At 45.2% G+C, this 19,438-nt stretch overlaps 1 protein-coding gene across 1 annotated transcript; it reads right to left on the bottom strand.

Moving 5' to 3' along the window:
* Window positions 1–3,097: 3,097 nt before the first annotated feature.
* LOC140734387 (glutamine amidotransferase-like class 1 domain-containing protein 3, mitochondrial) lies at window positions 3,098–8,043 on the bottom strand. The gene is made up of 4 exons (XM_073058267.1): window positions 7,878–8,043; window positions 7,424–7,595; window positions 5,220–5,421; window positions 3,098–3,790 (listed from the first exon to the last, which is right to left on the bottom strand). The coding sequence occupies exons 1-4, from the start codon at window positions 7,986–7,988 to the stop codon at window positions 3,598–3,600; spliced, it is 678 nt and encodes a 225-aa protein (XP_072914368.1). The 5' UTR covers window positions 7,989–8,043; the 3' UTR covers window positions 3,098–3,597.
* Between the last annotated feature and the right edge of the window lie 11,395 nt (window positions 8,044–19,438).

Raw genomic sequence — 19,438 nt, 5'->3', positions numbered from 1 at the left:
AAAGATGAAGTTTTATCTAATGCCTGAAGTTTAAAAGGTCATTGCCAGCAGTTTCTTTACAATACTGCTAGTTAAGAATCAGTGGAGAGTGAAGATCGAAGTTCGGGAGTTAAAGATCGAGAAGAATCAATTTTCAACGGTGAAACGGGTTCGACCTTGTTTGATCCTTATTCGGAAGGATTTTGTTGACTATTCTCGTGTTAATCCCTGGGATGACCAGAAAGGATTTGAGAATGGTGATAAAGGAAAGGTCAGTGCCTTTAAGCCGTTACGTTTCATAAAATTCTTCATGGGAAAAGTTCGACTTTGGAAACTGAAGAAAAACGACATGAAAGAGAATTTAAATCATCTTAAAAAGTCTCTCCTTTTAAATGGTCTGTGAGCATTTTGAACTTTTGGCAATACCACTTTAAAGAACTGTTTTTGCAACATCACTTTAAGAACTGTTTGAGCTGCATCGCTTTAGGAACTGTTTAAGCTGCCGCACAGCAGCTGATTTCTGGTTACGTTAGTGATTTGTTTACTTTGGGGGGTTTGTTTTCAGTGTTTAATAAACGTGTTATTTGTTATAAAAACCTTTGCCTAACTCACATATATTTATTGTTGCCTGAATCCGTAACAAAGGGAATATGAATCATTAAATTAGTTAATTCGACTCATAGTGCGGCCAAAGGCCTCGCATTTTTGCTGTAATATTCTTTGTTCTATGTTTAGCAGCAGGCACCTGAACAGGAAGCAGTGAAAATCGAAGACCCTCTGAGAATCTTCTAATCTTTCCTATTGGAAACCACTTCTGTGAGTTATCATATTCTCATGTACTACCATGCAGTTTCAGCACAGCCCACGGTTCTGAATCACATGATCTTCTTTCAGATTCCACTGAAAAACAGCTGATTGCTTCAGAAAGAATTGTCTTATCTCCTCTTGGATCTCACACATTACTGTTCAGTTCTTCTTTTTACTCAGTCTAAACTTTCCGCATTTGAAAATCCTTCTTTGAATTCCAACTGCTCTGCTGCAGGTGCCTCTTTCTCCACTACATCTGCCATTTGGGGAGAATGAACTATATTATCACTATATTATAATTTGCAGGTCCTTTCACTCGCCCAGAAAAGTAAGCGTCAAACTGCTCTTTTACAACTCTTATAATATATAGAGAGGCTTTGCAGAAAGAGCAGCAGAATAAAGGGTATAAAGGTAGTAAGGTAGAAGGGCTAAAGTGTGTGTACTTCAATGCAAGAAGCATCAGGAACAAAGGTGATGAACTGAGAGCTTGGATACATACATGGAATTATAATGTAGTGGCCATTACAGAGACTTGGCTGGCACCAGGGCGGGGATGGATTCTCAATATTCCTGGATTTCAGTGCTTTAAAAGGGATGGGGGGGAAGGGGAGGAGGGGTGGCATTACTGGTCAGGGATACTATTACAGCTGCAGAAAGGGTGGGTAATGTAGCAGGATCCTCTTTTAAGTCAGTATGGGTGGAAGTCAGGAACAGGAAGGGAGCAGTTACTCTACTGGGGGTATTCTATAGGCCCCCTGGTAGCAGCAGAGATACCGAGGAGCAGATTGGGAGGCAGATTTTGGAAAGGTGCAAAAATAACAGGTTGTTATCATGGGTGACTTTAACTTACCTAATATTGATTGGCACTTGATTAGTTCCAAGGGTTTAGATGGGGCAGAGTTTGTTAAGTGTGTCCAGGATGGATTCCTGTCACAGTATGTTGACAGGCTGACTAGGGGGAATGCCATACTAGATCTAGTATTAGGTAACGAACCGGGTCAGGTCACAGATCTGTCAGTGAGTGAGTATCTGGGGGACAGTGATCACCACTCCCTGGCCTTTAGCATTATCATGGAAAAGGATAGAATCAGAGAGGACAGGAAAATTTTTAATTGGGGAAAGGCAAATTATGAGGCTATAAGACTAGAACTTGCGGGTGTGAATTGGGATGATGTTTTTGTAGGGAAATGTACTATGGACATGTGGTCGATGTTTAGGGATCTCTTGCAGGATGTTAGGGATAAATTTGTCCCGGTGAGGAAAATAAAGAATGGTAGGGTGAAGGAACCATGGGTGACAAGTGAAGTGGAAAATCTAGTCAGGTGGAAGAAGGCAGCATACATGAGGTTTAGGAAGCAAGGATCAGATGGGTCTATTGAGGGTGCCTTTCCTAGAAGAGGTCCCAGTGATCCATAAATATGAAACCCTGTCTCCTGCATCAGTTCCTCACTGGCGCATGGCACAGGCAGCAATCCAGAGAATGTTATCCTGGAGGTCTTCTATTTCAGCTTTCTAACTAGGTTTCTAAATTCTCTCGTTAACATCTGTTTTCTTTTCCTTCCTAAGTCATTAGTACCAATATGAACCAAGACTTTTGGCTGCTCACCTTCCCCCTTTAGAATGCTATGGGCACAATCTGAGGTGCATTGTGTTGACACTACTCTGAAGTAGCATTTGCACACCAATAATCTACTGGCTAATGCCAAAACTGAGCTTTGCCTTGATAACTCATCTTAAGACCATGGATCATAAGATATAGGAGCAGAATTAGGACACTTGGTCCATTAACTCTGCTCTGCCATTCCATCATCGCTGATTTATTATCCTTCTCAACCCCATTCTCCTACCTTTACCCCATAACCTTTGACACCCTAAGTAATCAAGTATTTTTACAAGGATATTCAATAGATTTGTTTCACCTATTAGTCTGTGATATGGATTACTATTAATTTTAAACATTCATTACAAGAAACAAACTGCTGGAGGAAATTGGTGCCAACTGGCCAGAGAAATGGCCAACATTTCCGGTTGAGACCCTGCATCAAGACTGAGAGAGGAGATATCCAGCATACAGAGGTAAGAGGAAATGGTAAGGCAGGCAGGAGCAATGATGGAGTTCAAGTCAGAGGCTAGAAGATGGTAAATGGAAACAACAAAGAGGGGGTACAAGGATAATTAGATAACAAGAAACTTCGATTCATATAATTCGATTATTTTGTTCAACTTGACAGAAAGTCTCTCAGAGGTTATATGAAAGATTACAAGCTAGCATGAGATTTTATCTCTGTGTAATAAAGATGAGAATCAAAAGTTTCTACAGTTTGATTACTTTAATAATTTGTTTTACAGACATCTGCATTTCCTACTTTGTCTCAAAATTTTTGAAATGCAAATACAGTAATAGTACTTGATATTACAGAATACAGGTCCGTTTCAAGTTATGAATGCCAGACATCTGTTCAGCTTGTACATACATTTGGAAGACTAACATAATGAACTTGCCAGTTGCTGCAAGACCGCAGGCAACTCTGCCACCTGGGAACAGTATTTTTGACCTGTTTACTACTTTGCAAACAGTTCATAGAAACAGAATTCTGCCATAAGCTAGGGAAGACCTGTATTCTATTAATCATTAATATAATGGTTTCAGTTTCCTTTCACAATAGTCACAGATATCTTTTAAGTACTTCCACAAAGCAAACCATTTTAATCAGCTGTGCAAATAAATACACATTCTAACAATTTTAGTAGTTTTACGCTCTTTGAGAATACCATGAAAAACATTTCAATTGTGTTCATTCAATTCATAATTTATACAAGCTTCAAGACTTCTTTCACCATTTCTCCAATTCCATCATAAACCTCATGGACGGGGGCGTTGCACATGAAAGCACTAGTTGTCACCAATTTATTTTTCTTATCGATGTGTGTTTCATTCACATGCTTGTTGACGTGTTGGCAGCCAAGCTCTTTCAATGCCTCAGCTGTTTTGGCGTAAGGCCACCTGAGAAAGAAAATGCAAAATATCAACTGAGAAAGAGGAGGAAAACACATAACAATCTCAAGAAACTATGACAAAAGAAACCAGAAAATAAGATTCTTGGTTTGAGGTCACATACAAAAGGAAGTTTGCATCAAAAATCAGGCTTATTATTTTTGGCACCAATTTTCTGAGTGATTCCATTTTACAATCTCAAAGTCTATAATTCGTGTATTTACCTTCATGCATTAGAGTTGTATTGTTCATTACAATTTTAATCCCTAGATAAAAAGATTACCACAGTTTGCTTCTCTGTTGCCAATAATAAGCTCACTATTTACCTATATGAATAAATATTTAAAGTAGTTTTATTCTTTACGATATGTTTGGTTGATACTGAATACTGCTTTATGAACCTCACAGAACTATCCCATCATCAGCTTCCTGCCAAAAATTCTCCACAGTTTAACATGATGGTGAAAATAAAGTACAGAAAAGTAGAAGCCCAAGTGCAACATGTGAACAGGGCCGTTGGCTTCCCAGGTGGCAATGAAATTAGTGTTCGCCCCAGCCAGCCAAACTCAGCAGATGAACATATTAAATATAAATGGATTGCCTTTTGGACAATTAACCTTGGTTGTATTCATACTGATTATTGTAAATCAGAATGTGTGGAGATTAATTGAAAGGAGAACAAAACTTAATATGTTAATTTTAAGATCCAAAACCCTCAGCTGTAGTTTCTCTACTTGATTATGAGGATCTGTAAAGCTCCACCTGAGCAAGTGATAGAAGCCGTTTTAAAAGGAACTTGGATTCATGCTTGAAGAAATGTTCTTTCAGCCTAAACACATGTCCAAAGAGCAAGATGGTCTCTTATGCACAATATGTTAAATTCATGAACATTATTAGGCAAAGAAAACAACAGGAAATTTGCTTAGCATGGGAGATAGAACCAAAGCAGTTGGAATCAGCAGTTTAAGTACAAACCTGAATGAACATCAGTGCTCAAAAATTATACATGTATTTGAGATAAAGAACTGTGGTCAGCCAAGCAAACTTTCAGCCTGTGGCATGGGAACAAAACCAACTAGCACCAACTGTCATGGAGACTCAGATATTTCTCAACAGACTAGAATCGTGCACAAGTTGGACTACAGTGTATTAAGGCAGGATTTTATCCGTGTCAAGAAACAATTCTGTTTCCAGAGCTGCAGTTTCGCTTAACTGGTACATATTTTAGTTTTAATATTATTTAATAACTGTGAAAGTTATTTGTAAACTGATCTAATGTTGAATGACACTGAATACCATCAATGATTTCACCATTTTTATTGATTTAATATTCAGTCTTTTTACTACCAAATCTTAATTGCTATTGACTTTGTTTACATGTTTTGTAAAGATGTGGCTATGGATTCTTGGTAAGTTTAATTAGAAGTACTATACTTACTTTTCACATTCTGTGTCATAGCCCACAGTTAGTTCACATCCGGGAATGAGTTTAGCAGCCAGCACGGGAGAGATACAGCAGAGACCAATGGGTTTCTTTGTAGCATGGAATTTCTTTATCGCTGTTTCCACTGTTCCCTCCACACTGCAGTCCTTTCCTTTGACTGCCCAGTTGCTCAGATTCTTAGCAACCCCAAAGCCACCTGTACGGAGAAAATATAAGGAGATCTGACTGAAGTGTTGTTGCTAATCCAACAATAGAAAAGGTCCCACAGGTAAACTACTATTTATTCAATTGGTCTGAGTGAACTTATTTTCTAATATCATTATTTTATAATATTAGGAAGGTTACAAGAAAGTCAATTATCCTGAGATGCTCAGTTAACAAAAAAAATGCAGACTAATTTCATAACTTACACACTGAAGTGGATTTTGTGGAAGAAGAAAAGATGTGCTGAACATTTCAATTTCATCCATTTATGGAACAAGTGCTAACCTGCCCTTACACATCCTCCCTCACTACTATTCAGGGCCCCAAACAGTTCTTACAAGTGAAGCAACACTTCACCTGTGAGTCTGATGGGGTCATCTACTGTATCCAGTGCTCCCAGTGTCCTCCTGTATATTGGTGAGATCGGACGTAGATTGGGAGACTGCTTCGCCGAGCACCTACACTCCAGTCACCAGAAAAAGTGGGATCTCCTGGTGGCCACCCATTTCAATTCTACTTCCCATTCCCATTCCGACATGTCAGTCCATGGCCTCCTCTCCTGCCGTGATGAGGCCACACTCAGGTTGGAGGAGCAGTGTCTTATATTTCATCTGGGTAGCCTCCAACCTGATGGCATGAACATTGACTTCTCTAACTTCCAGTTTTTGCCATCCCCATCATCATTCCCCTATTCCCATTTCCCTCTCTCACCTTACCTGCCCGTCACCTCCCTCTGGTGCTCCTCCCCATTCCCTTTCTTCCGTGGTCTTCCACCTTTTCTTATCAGATTCCCCCTTCTCCAGCCCTTTATCTCTTTCACCAGTCAGTGTCCCAGCTCTTTCCTTCACCTCTGCCACCTCCCAGTTTCACCGATCACCTACCATCTTATACTTATTCCTCTTCCCCCCCCCCCCCCCCACCTTCTTGCTCTAGCTTCTGGTCTTGCTTTCCAATCCTGATAAAGCATCTTGGCCCAAAATGCCGACAGTTTACTCTTCTCCATAGATGCTGCCTGGCCTGCTAAGTTCCTGAAACATTTTGTGTGTGGGGCCAGAATTAAGGTTTGAAAATAAGGCAACTTTTACTCCCTCTCTCATGAGGTCATGAGTCATTGAACTTCTCTTTCTCAAAGCACAGCAAGGAAAAATACCCAAATATTTTTCAGACAAAGTTAAGTATACTCTTGCTTGCAGGGGTCCCTGACCTTTCTTAAGCCATGGACTAATGCCATTAAGCAATGGAGAACCCCATGTTGGGAGCCTCTGCTTGCTAGGCAGACAGATCAGGAGGTGCAATTGAGCTCACAGCCAAACCTCCCATGACCTTATTAGATGGTGGACAGGCGTGACAGCCTGAAGCATGGAAATGGTGGATAGGCGTGACGGCATGGAAATGTACGAGTCGGTGCCAGAGCCACATCCTTCACAGCAGTCCTGCCATCCAGTGATTAAACTTTTGCACTGCTGCACGGCAGACCGCGCAGGCTGAAATACTCGGACCATAGAAGTAACAGCCCCCGGCAGAATTTCCATCTATGATTTAAGTAAAGTCCGTAGGTGTGATTAACAAATGCAATTTGTTTCTGGAAATTGCCGCACCAAAATAAAAGGCACCGCTCAAGCTGAGTTAACTGAGACGCAACGGCTGAGAACTGTACGCAATCCAGTACAAACTGCACCTCACTGTTTACCTGCACTGAACATAAAGCTCTTGTTTTAGTTTTACCTTGTACTACCACGACGGATCGTTTCAATGGATCGATCTGTCCAGGCGGTATGCAACACAAGTTATCTGCTGTGCCTCGGTACATGTGGCAATAATAAACTATTCATCAATTAACAAGTTTGTCAAGCACTGCTTACAAGCCCATGACGATGCGTTATTTATCCTTTGTTATATTTGGGACAATTCCCTAAATGCAGCTAGAATCTTTAAAATCCAGATTGGTCTAAACATAGCGAGTGGTGCGTAAAAATGGAGATCGGGTTCTTTACCTGGGATGATCAGTGCGTCCCAGTCATTGATCTTGAGCTCGGCCAGATCTTTGACGTTGCCCCTGGCGATTCGGCCGCTCTCGACTAGGACATTACGCGCTTCCTCAGTGGGCTGCCCGCTCAAATGATTCACGACGTGCATCTGCTTCACGTTAGGGGCGTAGAGTTGTACCTGGAACAAAGTGAAACGGACAGTTAAAAGCAACAGGTTAGGTACAAAATGAGTCCCGGGCGGAGAACATAGAGGAAATAATTGGCAAATACAACCGAATAGGAAGGGAAATTAAACGAAGATAGGGAAATATTTGGCATTACGCAAACAAATGAAAGGATTAGATCAGAGCCGAATGCCAATGGTGCAAAGGATAGTTTTCAACGCAAGTTCGGCTGCAAAGGTCTTTGAGGGAGAGAGGCGAGTGCAGTCTCCAGCGATGAGCTGGAAAGGCGACAGTACCTCGGCACCAGCTCGGCTGAGATGCACCATTACCGCCGAGGATTCGTGCACCTCGGAGCCGTCATACACCCCGCAGCCGGAGAGAATGACAACTACGCGCTTCTTTGCCATGGTTGAGCCGGGCAAAGCAGGTATACCGCAGGGTTTCAACAGTGCACGTCTCTCCGACTCACTCTGTTTTATAAGCCGGAGGAGGGCGGCGCCTGGTGAGTCATGGTGCTTGGAAATGTAAATAATTTACTTCGATTTCTCAACTTCCCTGGTAGTTCAATTCAGAAAATTTTCAGGAAAATTAAATATTCCAGGTGACCTTCGAACATTTATGTTATCGTTTCTCAATTAATTATGTTTCAAAACATTTTTTTAATATTTTATCACCTAATTCATGTGGCCCTTGCGAAAGAAAATTGCCATGTCATGCTGAATTCAAAGACTGTGTTTTGTGTTGGTTAGCAACCTGATAGCGGGAAAAAGGCAGACCCAGGAGGTGTCCATTTACTTCCAGAAAAAAGAAGTGCCTTCCCTGTGGAGCAATCTATGTTCCAAGCCTATCCTGGCCATGTGGAGCAATCTATGTTCCAAGCCCACACCGGTCATGTGGAGCAAACTATGTTCCAAGCCCACACCGGTCATGTGGAGCAATCTATGTTCCAAGCCCACACCGGTCATGTGGAGCAAACTATGTTCCAAGCCCACACCGGTCATGTGGAGCAATCTATGTTCCAAGCCCACACCGGTCATGTGGAGCAAACTATGTTCCAAGCCCACACCGGTCATGTGGAGCAATCTATGTTCCAAGCCCACACCGGTCATGTGGAGCAAACTATGTTCCAAGCCCACACCGGTAATGTGGAGCAATCTATGTTCCAAGCCCACACCGGTCATGTGGAGCAAACTATGTTCCAAGCCCACACCGGTCATGTGGAGCAATCTATGTTCCAAGCCCACACCGGTCATGTGGAGCAATCTATGTTCCAAGCCCACATCGGTCATGTGGAGCAATCTATGTTCCAAGCCCACACCGGTCATGTGGAGCAATCTATGTTCCAAGCCCACACCGGTCATGTGGAGCAATCTATGTTCCAAGCCCACACCGGTCATGTGGAGCAATCTATGTTCCAAGCCCACACCGGTCATGTGGAGCAATCTATGTTCCAAGCCTACACCGGTCATGTGGAGCAATCTTTGTTCCAAGCCCACACCGGTCATGTGGAGCAATCTATGTTCCAAGCCCACACCGGTCATGTGGAGCAATCTATGTTCCAAGCCCACACCGGTCATGTGGAGCAATCTATGTTCCAAGCCCACACCGGTCATGTGGAGCAATCTATGTTCCAAGCCCACACCGGTCATGTGGAGCAATCTATGTTCCAAGCCCACACCGGTCATGTGGAGCAATCTATGTTCCAAGCCCACACCGGTCATGTGGAGCAATCTATGTTCCAAGCCTACACCGGTCATGTGGAGCAATCTTTGTTCCAAGCCCACACCGGTCATGTGGAGCAATCTTTGTTCCAAGCCCACACCGGTCATGTGGAGCAATCTATGTTCCAAGCCTACACCGGTCATGTGGAGCAATCTATGTTCCAAGCCTATCCTGGCCATGTGGAGCAATCTTTGTTCCAAGCCCACACCGGTCATGTGGAGCAATCTATGTTCCAAGCCCACACCGGTCATGTGGAGTAATCTATGTTCCAAGCCTATCCTGGCCATGTGGAGCAATCTATGTTCCAAGCCCACACCGGTCATGTGGAGCAATCTATGTTCCAAGCCCACACCGGTCATGTGGAGCAATCTATGTTCCAAGCCTACACCGGTCATGTGGAGCAATCTATGTTCCAAGCCCACACCAGTCATGTGGAGCAATCTTTGTTCCAAGCCCACACCGGTCATGTGGAGCAATCTATGTTCCAAGCCTACACCGGTCATGTGGAGCAATCTTTGTTCCAAGCCCACACCGGTCATGTGGAGCAATCTATGTTTCAAGCCCACACCGGTCATGTGGAGCAATCTATGTTCCAAGCCCACACCGGTCATGTGGAGCAATCTATGTTCCAAGCCCACACCGGTCATGTGGAGCAATCTATGTTCCAAGCCCACACCGGTCATGTGGAGCAATCTATGTTCCAAGCCCACACCGGTCATGTGGAGCAATCTATGTTCCAAGCCTACACCGGTCATGTGGAGCAATCTTTGTTCCAAGCCCACACCGGTCATGTGGAGCAATCTATGTTCCAAGCCCGCACCGGCCATGTGGAGCAATCTATGTTCCAAGCCCACACCGGTCATGTGGAGCAATCTATGTTCCAAGCCCACACCGGTCATGTGGAGCAATCTATGTTCCAAGCCCACACCGGTCATGTGGAGCAAACTATGTTCCAAGCCCACACCGGTCATGTGGAGCAATCTATGTTCCAAGCCCACACCGATCATGTGGAGCAATCTATGTTCCAAGCCCACACCGGTCATGTGGAGCAATCTATGTTCCAAGCCCACACCGGTCATGTGGAGCAATCTATGTTCCAAGCCTACACCGGTCATGTGGAGCAATCTATGTTCCAAGCCCACACCGGTCATGTGGAGCAATCTATGTTCCAAGCCCACACCGGTCATGTGGAGCAATCTATGTTCCAAGCCCACACCGGTCATGTGGAGCAAACTATGTTCCAAGCCCACACCGGTCATGTGGAGCAATCTATGTTCCAAGCCCACACCGATCATGTGGAGCAATCTATGTTCCAAGCCCACACCGGTCATGTGGAGCAATCTATGTTCCAAGCCCACACCGGTCATGTGGAGCAATCTATGTTCCAAGCCCACACCGGTCATGTGGAGCAATCTTTGTTCCAAGCCCGCACCGGTCATGTGGAGCAATCTTTGTTCCAAGCCCGCACCGGTCATGTGGAGCAATCTATGTTCCAAGCCCACACCGGTCATGTGGAGCAATCTATGTTCCAAGCCCACACCGGTCATGTGGAGCAATCTATGTTCCAAGCCCACACCGGTCATGTGGAGCAATCTTTGTTCCAAGCCCACACCGGTCATGTGGAGCAATCTATGTTCCAAGCCCACACCGGTCATGTGGAGCAATCTATGTTCCAAGCCCACACCGGTCATGTGGAGCAATCTATGTTCCAAGCCTACACCGGTCATGTGGAGCAATCTATGTTCCAAGCCCACACCGGTCATGTGGAGCAATCTATGTTCCAAGCCTACACCGGTCATGTGGAGCAATCTATGTTCCAAGCCCACACCGGTCATGTGGAGCAATCTATGTTCCAAGCCCACACCGGTCATGTGGAGCAATCTATGTTCCAAGCCCACACCGGTCATGTGGAGCAATCTATGTTCCAAGCCCACACCGGTCATGTGGAGCAATCTATGTTCCAAGCCCACACCGGTCATGTGGAGCAATCTATGTTCCAAACCCACACCGGTCATGTGGAGCAATCTATGTTCCAAGCCCACACCGGTCATGTGGAGCAATCTATGTTCCAAGCCCACACCGGTCATGTGGAGCAATCTTTGTTCCAAGCCCACACCGGTCATGTGGCGCAATCTATGTTCCAAGCCCACACCGGTCATGTGGAGCAATCTATGTTCCAAGCCCACACCGGTCATGTGGAGCAATCTATGTTCCAAGCCTACACCGGTCATGTGGAGCAATCTATGTTCCAAGCCCACACCGGTCATGTGGAGCAATCTATGTTCCAAGCCTACACCGGTCATGTGGAGCAATCTATGTTCCAAGCCCACACCGGTCATGTGGAGCAATCTATGTTCCAAGCCCACACCGGTCATGTGGAGCAATCTATGTTCCAAGCCCACACCGGTCATGTGGAGCAATCTATGTTCCAAGCCCACACCGGTATCTGTCCTCTTGCGTTATATCGACGACTGCATCGGTGCTGCTTCCTGCACACATGCTGAGCTCGTTGACTTCATTAACTTCGCCTCCAACTTTCACCCCGCCCTCAAATTCACCTGGTCTATTTCTGACACCTACCTCCCCTTTATAGATCTTTCTGTTTCTATCTCTGGAGACAGCCTATCCACCGACGTCTACTACAAACCTACTAACTCCCACAGCTACCTAGACTATTCCTCCTTCCACCCTGTCTCCTGCAAAAATGCTATCCCTTTCTCTCAATTCCTCCGCCTCCGTCGCATCTGCTCTCAGGATGAGGCCTTTCATTCTAGGACAAAGGAGATGTCTTCCTTTTTTTAAAGAAAGGGGCTTCCCTTCATCCACTATCAACTCTGCCCTCCATCACATCTCCCGTATTTCACGCACCTCTGCCCTCACCCCATCCCCCTGCCAGCCCACCAGGGATAGAGTCCCCCTGGTCCTCACCTATCACCCTACCAGCCTACAGATCCAACGCATAATCCTCCGTAACTTCCGCCACCTCCTACGTGATCCCACCACCAGCCACATCTTCTCCTCCCCCCCCCCCCACTCTCGGCTTTCCGCAGGGATCGCTCCCTACGCGACTCCCTTGTCCATTCATCCCCCCCAACCCTCCCCACTGACCTCTCTCCGGGTACTCATCCCTGCAAACGGAAGATGTGCTACACCTGCCCCCACACTTCTTCCCTCACCACCATCTTAGGGCCCAGACAGTCCTTTCAGGTGAGGCACCACTTCACCTGCGAGTCAGCTGGGGTGATATACTGTATCCGGTGCTCCCGATGTGGCCATTTATACATTGGGGAGACCCGCCGCAGACTGGGAGACCGTTTCGCCGAACTCCGGCACTCAGTCCTCCAGCAGTGGCGGGATCTCCCTGTGGCCACACACTTCAATTCCACAGACCACTCCCACTCCGATATGTCTGTCCATGGCCTCCTCTACTGTCAAGATGAGGCCACATGCAGGTCGATGGAGCAATACCTTATCTCCCGCCTAGGTAGCCTCCTACCTGCCGGCATGAACATCCAACTCACAGACCTCCGTTGATACCCCTGCCCCCCACCCTTACCCCCATCCCTATCTATTATTTTAGTCTGGTTCTCTTTCTCTCTCTTTTCTCCCCTCACTATAATCTCCCCCAGCCCTCGCTTTCTTTCTCTTTTATTTCCCATAATTCTCCACCTTCCCCCTAGCCCATTTCCCTCCAGCCTATCACTTCCCAGCTCTCTACTTCATCCCTCCCCCCACTTCTTATCCCCGCTCCACGATCTCATGTTACTTCACTCCTGATGAAGGGTTTCGGCCTGAAACATCGTCACTACCTCCTCCCATAGATGCTGTCTGGCCTGCTGAGTTCTGCCAGCATTTTGTGTTTTTATTTATTTCCAGCATCTGCAGATTCACTCGTGTTGCCTTCCCTGTAGCACCTTTATAGGCAACTGTTCAGATAACAGTCGAATCCATTAAAATTATAATACGTTATCTCTATTTCCCTAATCTGCTTTATTTTCCCTCTGAAGTTATGCACTTTAACTGTTTTATTTTCTCTCTCTGACCCTCTGGTTCTCAACCACCTAGGAAGCCAAGCACAGAAAGTCACCAAACCAACCTCAATACAAATCCACTTGCACAGGTGTGTGTGTGTGTGTGTGTGTGTGTGTGTGTGTGTGTGTGTGTGTGTGTGTGTGTGTGTGTGTGTGTGTGTGTGTGTGTGTGTGTGTGTGTGTGTGTGTGTGTGGGGTGGGGGTGGGGGGTGCACTGGAGTTGAACGGGACACTGGTCAATTGTATCTGCAGCCTGGGAGAAATGTGAGCAAATGCATTGCTCACAGTGGCATTCAAGTTGAGATCAAGTAATTTAGGTTGTTGAGGCTTCGTTTTCTCTCTGGATTGTTTATTCCACTGTATCATTGCCAAATATTCCATTAGTCAGTTGCAGGTGTAACTACAGAAGAAGAGGAAATTGCTCTAAGGTGTTTTACAGCTAGTGAGTAAATTTCAAAAGGTAATCCTTGGTGCACTTTGTAGTTACAATAATTCCTTATTGCTTTACATGATTATAATACGAAACTCACCAGTTGGGTCTAAATTAGCATTGATTGCAAGACTTGCCAATTAGTACTTAACATAACTCAACATACTTATTTGTAACTTGCAAGGAAATGTATCTAAGTACAGTGGCATGGGTTGCCAGCATGGCCTATTTATTAGGTAAGTTGCAAACACTACAAATGACTCTAGAAAGGGTGCAGAAAAGAAGCACCTTCTTAACCAGCCTATTAACTTGCACAGCAACTTTGAGGGGTCTATGGAGATGGACCCTAAGATCCCTGTGTTTCACCAAACTGCTAAGGATCCTGCCATTCTATGGAGATGGACTCTAAGATCCCTCTGTTTCACCACACTGCTAGGAATCCTACCATCCTACTCTGTTTTCAAGTTCGGCTTTCCAAAGTGAATCACTTCGCATTTCTCCAGAGTGAACTCCATCACCACTTCTCAGCCCAGCTCTGCATCATTCATGTTGTTTTCTTAACTGCCTTCCTGACTTGTGAATAGCAACCTGGCACTGCTTGTGAGCTGCCTCTCCATGGGGCACTGGAAAGTGTCTCTTAACACTTCTCTTGAATCTTCTAACACCCAGTGAAGGGGCCATTAACACCAGTCAAGGTATTGTCTCTGTACTAGGCTTCATTAAGATTTCTGCATCACCTAGTCAGCCACAACTGTATTTGCATTCTGTTGCTGCATAGCTGGTGTAGCCTGGGCCATTTGGCATTGCAGTACCTCTGTTCATGGGCAGAGAGTGGCCAAGTTAAGCTGTATTGACGAGACTGAGAACAGGGAAGAATGCATCATTTTGGCTCCCTCTTAACTTCACTAGGCAAATGTACTGTGCATTATTCAATTACACAAACAAGCTGATTTCTAATATTTAAGGTGCTAACTGTACTGAATTACTTGCTCTTAGATAAAGCTAATATGATGGAGTTTCTTCAGTCCTCTAACTTAGGAAGAGTAAATGGAGGATTTAGACCATTAAATGTCCTGATATTTGTGAGAGGCAGCCACTTGGATGAGTGTTAGGTGCCAGCATTCACAGTAGTGTCTAGCAGTGCTCTTGTTTTAAGCAGAGGGTCACATTAAAACTGAAAACTGCTTTTTATTACTTGTTCAAGTAAAATGTAACTGCTGCAAAAATAAAAAGAGGATTTAGATACTTTTTTTCTATCCATTTTCTATTTTTGCTCTGCTGTTGATCTGTTGACTCCTGCTAGGTGGAGAGGAAGTCACTAAACAAACTGCTATCTATTATGGGCAATCTGGCACATCTCCACGGCCTACTGAATAAACAGTGGAGCACCTTTCCGAACAGACTCATTCAGCTCCGCTGTCACAAGGATCGTTACAGAAAATCCTTCCTACCAAATGCAATAAGTATATACAATAATTCATCTCTGTGCGACAGGAGAACACACATCATGGTACAATAGTCTCTGCTTTATCATTTTGTATATTTCACATTATTGTACATTATTATTCTGTATGTTATTATTCTGTAATTTATTATTAGTTTAGTCCACACACTGCTGTGTGTTACTAAATGTTGCTGCTGTAATGAAAGAATTTCCCACTCGAGATCAATAAAATACTTAATATTATTATTATCACTATAACACGCTGCAGTTGCACTATATTAGGTGAAAAGACACATTTTTGCAATCAAGTAAATTTTAAATGTTTCCGTTTCATTAATTTACTACTGTACTGCAATTTAATTAAAAATAAAAAATGTCAATAAATGTATTTTCAGCTGGACTAAGCAAATGTAAGAAGGAATATTTAAATTGCATTCCTTTTCGTACTTTCATTTTAAAATGGTTGGTTCATGGAAGATTTGGCATATTTTACAATGTAGTTGTGTTTGAAGATAAACCATTTAAAAAGCGGACTTCAGACATTCATAAACCCATATGTAATTACCTCTCTGGGTTGTGGCATATGTCTTCAATCCTTAATTCAGAAGCATGAGCACAAAGATGTTGGGTAATGTATCCGTTCTGAAGAAGTCAGGGTTGCCATCTTTCAAGTGCAATATTGCACCATCTGCTTGCTGGGGAGGTGATAAACAATCATTCTTATTATTATTATTTGGCTATCTAGCAGTGGGGTTATGCACTGGCCTGGTTTTATCTCCCTGAAACAGAATGTAAATTAGCTGTCACGTCTTCCTCATTGCAATGTCATGACTGCCCCCAGTGGAAAAAGGATATTCAGTGTGGTATTAAGAACCTCCATCCCATGAACATGTAAGTACCATAGTAACAGTAGAATGAGCTAACTACCTCAGAAGCTCCCCACCCACTTGCCCTATCCATGGATGAGTGTGTGATTTCCATAATGACCTTATCCAGCACCCAAGAACCCACAAAGCTGGAGTGGATGTATTTACATTTCAGGGCTGCCTGAGAAGAAGATTTAGATTCAAGATTCAAGATTGTTTAATGTTACTTCCAGTACACAAGTCTAAAGGAGAATGAAATAATTGTCACTTTGGGTTCGATGCAGCACAAAAAAAAAACAATAGGATTAAGAATTCTATAATAGAAAAGCAAAATAAATGTAAATGCATAAGATAGCTTATAAACATGGGTTGATTGTATGTCCATAACCCGTTGCTAGGCACAGGAGTGTCTGCACATAGGGTGACTGACAGGAAATGATAAAGTAGTGGTGGGGCGTGGTTGTGGAGGGATGTTTGAGTGGGAGGAGGTGTTGATCAGCCTTACTGCTTGGGGTAAGTAACTGTTTTTGAGTCTGTAAATCCTGGCGTGGATGCAGTGTAGCCTCCTCCCTGATGAGAGTGGGACAAACAGTCCACAAGCAGGGTGGGTGGGATCCTTTATGACATTACTGGTCCTTTTCCTGGATCTTTCTGTATATCTGCCCTTGGTGGTGGGTAGACACATGACAACGGTGATGCGTTGGGCAGTTTTGACTACCCGTTGTAGAACCTTCCTTTCTGCCACAGTGCAGTTTCCGTACCATGCAGTGACGCAGATTGTTAGGATCTTCTCTAGTATTGCGTATAGTTCTGGTCACCCCACTATAGGAAGGATATTGAGGCTTTGGAGAGGATGCAGAAGTGGTTCACCAGGATACTGCCCGGCTTAGAGGGCATGTGCTATCACAGGAGGCTGGATAAATTTAGGTGGTTTTCTTTGGAGCGTTGGAGGCTGAGGGGAGATCTGACAGAGGATTACAAGATTATGGAGTGGACAGAGAGTATCCGTTCCCCAGGGTCGAAATGTCTAACACCAGAGGACATCCTTTGAAGGTGAGAGGGGGTAGGTTCAAAGGAGATGTGAGGGGTAAGTTGTTTAAGTGGTGGATGCCTGGAATGCACTGCCTGGTATGGTATTAGAGGCATTTGGATAGGCACATGGATGTAAGGGAGATGGAGGGATAGGGGCACAGTGTAGGTGGGGGGGGATAGTGTTTAGATGTTTTTGATTTGGTTTTTAGCTGGTTCGGCACAACATTGTGGGCCGAATGGCCTGTTCCTGTGCTGTACTCTTCGGTGCTAATCTATGTTACTATGTATCTGTAGAATGGTGTGAATAGGCTGTAGGTGTGCACAGTCCACGTCTCTTCTGCCTCCTCAGAAAGAGGCATCAGTGAGCTTTCCTGACTCTGTAGAATGTGTTCTGAGATGGAGAGGTTGTGCCAGATGTGCACCCCCTGCAGTTTCCCGGGCTGTGCCAGATGTGCACCCCCTGCAGTTTCCCGGGCTGTGCCAGATGTGCACCCCCTGCAGTTTCCCGGGTTGTGCCAGATGTGCACCCCCTGCAGTTTCCCAGGTTGTGCCAGATGTGCACCCCCTGCAGTTTCCCGGGCTGTGCCTGATGTGCACCCCCTGCAGTTTTCCGGCTGTGCCAGATGTGCACCCCCTGCAGTTTCCCGGGCTGTGCCTGATGTGCACCCCCTGCAGTTTCCCGGGCTGTGCCAGATGTGCACCCCCTGCAGTTTCCCGGGCTGTGCCAGATGTGCACCCCCTGCAGTTTCCCGGGCTGTGCCTGATGTGCACCCCCTGCAGTTTTCCGGCTGTGCCAGATGTGCACCCCCTGCAGTTTCCCGGGCTGTGCCTGATGTGCACCCCCTGCAGTTTCCCGGGCTGTGCCAGATGTGCACCCCCTGCAGTTTCCCGGGCTGTGCCAGATGTGCACCCCCTGCAGTTTCCCGGGCTGTGCCAGATGTGCACCCCCTGCAGTTTCCCGGGCTGTGCCAGATGTGCACCCCCTGCAGTTTCCCGGGCTGTGCCTGATGTGCACCCCCTGCAGTTTCCCGGGCTGTGCCAGATGTGCACCCCCTGCAGTTTCCCAGGTTGTGCCAGATGTGCACCCCCTGCAGTTTCCCAGGTTGTGCCAGATGTGCACCCCCTGCAGTTTCCCGGGCTGTGCCGCCGACGTCAGTACTGCCAGTTCTCCTGCAGTGGATAGCCATCTCCTTTGTCTCGTTGACATTGACAAATGGGTTATTTACCTGGCACCAGGCCTTGAGCCCTTCCACCTCCCCTCCTCCTTGTTGGTCATGTCATCGGCGAACTTAATGCTTGGCTATTTGACCCTGGGATGTTTGGACGTGCAGTCATGAGCGAGCAGAGTGTATAGCAATGGGCTCAGCGCACAGCACACGTGCATGGAGGGGGTGGGGGCACCCTTGTTGAGGATGATAGGCAGGGAGGAGCGGTTGTGCATCCTGACCATCTGAAGTCTGTTGGTTAGGAAGTCTAACAGCCAGCTGCAGAGTGTATTTACACCAAAGTTTGTTCACCAAGGTCAGTGGGACAATAGTGTTGAATACGAACTGAAATCCTGAAACACTATTCTGACAGGTCTAAGACATTTCATTGATCTTAAATGGCATAGAATGTTCCAAAAGGGCGGTGCCAGCTGCTATATTAATCTATTCTAAACGGTCTTTTATACGTTATTTAGAGTCCCTTTCTTGAAATCTCAAGAAACTGCAGATGCTGGAATCTGGAGCAAAACACAATCTGCTGGAAGACTCAGCGGTCGAGCAGCAGAATTCCGGCCCGAAGCGCCGACAATTTATTTCCTTCACCAATACTGTTCAACCTGCTGAGTTCTTCCAGCAGATTGTGTGTTTCTCCTCTCTTGGAGTGTTGAGATAAGACCAAGATTAAAGTCGAGTCATATATTTCATGTTGGGAGGCTTCAAAGAAAGCACGGCCGGAAAAGAGCGCTTACCTGCCTATAAACAAAATGGGTTTATCTGAAGAGGATATCACAATTTCTAACCTACTTAGAGAGTAATTGAAGTAAGTCGGCTCGATTTTGTTAGGGAAAAATATTAAATGATGGGTCGAATGACCGAAAATAAACTGTAAATGAATTACTTAAAGTTTATGTTTCAACTAGGTCAAAAGGTTTATAACTTGCGGCGGAGAGTGCAGCCTCCCGCCTTGTCGCGTGTGGCTCTGCCCTGCTGTGGTTGGAATGCATTTTGCCTTGCTCGGGTTTCTGGAACGGTTCCGTAAACACGACGTGGCAGTTCAGTGAACAGTCAACATCCCGCGCACTTGATACCTTTGGCTTGGTTGGTCTTAATAATTAACGCATTATCCG

The sequence above is a fragment of the Hemitrygon akajei genome, chromosome 10, assembly GCF_048418815.1.
Source record: "Hemitrygon akajei chromosome 10, sHemAka1.3, whole genome shotgun sequence".
In the NCBI taxonomy this organism is placed as follows: Eukaryota; Metazoa; Chordata; class Chondrichthyes; order Myliobatiformes; family Dasyatidae; genus Hemitrygon; species Hemitrygon akajei.
This window is presented reverse-complemented; position numbering and strand designations above follow the sequence as displayed.